The 2,480-nt window shown below is 38.5% G+C and overlaps 1 protein-coding gene across 2 annotated transcripts; it reads left to right on the top strand.

Annotated features, from left to right (window-relative positions):
• The first annotated feature begins 96 nt into the window (after positions 1-96).
• On the top strand, positions 97-1,984 carry ramac (RNA guanine-7 methyltransferase activating subunit). Of its 2 annotated transcripts, none has more exons than XM_020605802.1 (3): positions 97-202; positions 464-640; positions 1,128-1,981. In XM_020605802.1, exons 2-3 carry the CDS (start codon positions 471-473, stop codon positions 1,315-1,317), a joined length of 360 nt encoding a protein of 119 aa, XP_020461458.1. In that variant the 5' UTR covers positions 97-202; positions 464-470; the 3' UTR covers positions 1,318-1,981. The 2 variants fall into 2 exon arrangements, with proteins under 2 accessions (XP_020461458.1, XP_020461459.1); XM_020605803.1 differs by having other exon boundaries at positions 104-192; positions 1,128-1,984.
• Positions 1,985-2,480: the final 496 nt, after the last annotated feature.

Raw genomic sequence — 2,480 nt, 5'->3', positions numbered from 1 at the left:
ATTACGTAACATGCTTTAAACATTTTGATAGTGGTCGTTTGTAACCCACAGGCATCAATCACTAACAGGTGCGTGCGCTCCCGGAACACTTAAACGATGTTCATTTGTTCCGGGGGGGAATGGTTTCAGTGACGTACTCCTCCGCACCGTAGTTGTATGGTTTCGTGAGTAGCTAAAAATAGTAACGTTCAGGTCAGTAAAGGTGAGTTTTTAAGGTGTTAGCGTCATCATGCTTTTAATTGTGATGTCTGTGTGGTTCATATTATCGGCTACCGCTAAGTTAATTGCATCCACATTAGTCTCTTTTGTATTGTTCCGCCTGGGGAGTTTGATTTGTAGCATAGCAACACAAGACAAAACAGCCTTATTCTCCAGTACACATAATAACGTTAAATACATATAGTGGTGTTAGTAACTTTGTCGTGATAGCCACACCTTCAGTAACCTTTCCTTTGTGGCTAAGTTCCAGAATGACCGAGACAACGGAAAACCTGCAGAAGTACGAGGAGCTGTTTGGCCACAGATTTTCATCGGAGGACCATGAATACCAGGAGTACCTGAACCGTCCAGCTGACCCCCCACCCATTGTAGAGGACTTTAGGAGTCGTGGAGGAGGAAACCAGAGAGGCAGGGATAACAGGTAGCTTACAGTAACGTTAGCATGCAAAGTGGGTCGAGACATATACTTTATGACCTGTAATCTACATACCATGTTCATGATTAGACTATATGTTTTTGGTTCTGGTAAATCCAGCTGTCGTACAGGTGATGTTAGTTAAATGTTATTGATAGTCTCATTGAGATCAAGATCTCGGAACATTGTCTTCCACGTTGTCCCAAGGTTGTTGGTTGGGTTGTTGTTAATTCTAACTTCATATTTAAAAAATTTAGGTATGCACAACAGTCACTTCTGTCTTTTATTCATATACAGTTAGTTTTTCAGATAATACAAATCCAGCAATACTTCATCAGTGGTTTATACAGTGTAACAAATAGTGAACACAGCAAAATTGACTGATTTTAAAAAAAAAAGATTATTTATTGCACATTTATAAGCAGAACTTTGTGCACATTCCATGCATGCATTACTACTGGTTGTTGAAGATTGTTAATCTATCTCCATCTAGGTACCAGGACCGCCGTGGACACAGAGGTGGGTGGGGACACCCAGGTTGGAGAGGAGGCCATCATGGGCAAAAACACTGGCGTGACAGAGACAGGCACTGGGGGCATGGAAGTGGCTATCAATCAGGCGCTCAGAGTTCCAACCAGGGATACAACTTTGGTCATCAGAGATCACATGATGATCACCACTGATCAGTACTCTCATCTCAGGTGTTGTCAATATTTATGTATGGTATTCATTCTTAACTTGGTATTGCAATACAATTAGTGTCTATGTAAAACTGTTGTTTTGTGTGTATGACTCATTACCAGTCTCAAAACCCAGAGCTGAGCAATATATCAATATTGATAATTTACTCTGTAAATGTGTAGAACCTTTTTAAATATTGAGTTTTATTGAATGAATTTCAAAATGTTTGTGTTTGACTTCCACTTACCTTTTTCTTGGATCAGACAGTAGCTTTCCCCATATTGCCTTGTATTGGTTAGCCCTGTCATCATTTCATTTTCTCATTACATGCCTGTAAACTATAACAAGAACTTTTCACTACTGGAGCCCTCAATGAAAATGACACTGAAATATTTTCTCTACAGTATTTCAGGTATGTGGGCTGTTTTTTAGCAATATTTGATTGTGGTGTAACTGGGAAATGTCAATGAAGAATCATTTTGTGTTCAGAATGCTTTGATATGAGAGGGTTATGATTTATACAGTACAGCGTTGCAAGTGGTAAATCTATCTTCAGAGAAAATGTATTTGTTAATGCAGCTTTATTTTTCTGTGATAATGTTGTAAGGACTTGTGACCTAAACTGCTTTCAATAAACATTTATTTTCACAAATGCATGTGGGGCTTTTCCCTCCCCCATTAAGTCATCAGCCTCAACATAAAAAAATTAATACAGCATCAGTCCTGCTCAGCACACCATTAAGTGTTTATTGTTTAGCAAGGTGCACCTAACTGCAGTATTTAGTTTCAGAGATGTTTTGGTACAGTACAACTTCAACATCTTAGAAGTGACAGTTTTAAAGATTCCAATGCCAAAAGTCCAAGAGGCCCTCATTAGAAAGAATAACCTGTCCAGTGACCTCTAATCATCAGGTATGATGGCTTCTGATCTACATTAAGCCACTTTATTTATAAAGCACATTTAGACTATTTTCAGCACTAATAACTCAGCCGTGATAAAAGTTGTGATGGCCCCACTCCACCCTCTCCAGATCTCACTCAAATTTAAAGTAATCAACAAATTCATTTTTATATACAGTGGGTACGGAAAGTATTCAGACCCCCTTAAATTTTTCACTCTTTGTTATATTGCAGCCATATGCTAAAATCATTTAAGTTCATTTTT

This window comes from Monopterus albus, unplaced genomic scaffold (assembly GCF_001952655.1).
Source record: "Monopterus albus unplaced genomic scaffold, M_albus_1.0 scaffold72.1, whole genome shotgun sequence".
Classification (NCBI taxonomy): domain Eukaryota; kingdom Metazoa; phylum Chordata; class Actinopteri; order Synbranchiformes; family Synbranchidae; genus Monopterus; species Monopterus albus.
Note: the sequence above shows the minus strand (reverse complement) of the source record. Positions and strands in the feature narration are given on the sequence as shown.

Bases quoted from the DNA above. Each gene is read 5' to 3' on its own strand.
- ramac (XM_020605803.1), top strand. From the start codon at position 471: ATGACCGAGACAACGGAAAACCTGCAGAAGTACGAGGAGCTGTTTGGC. The intron at 641-1,127 runs GTAGCTTACAGT...ATCTCCATCTAG, and splicing joins CAGAGAGGCAGGGATAACAG to GTACCAGGACCGCCGTGGAC.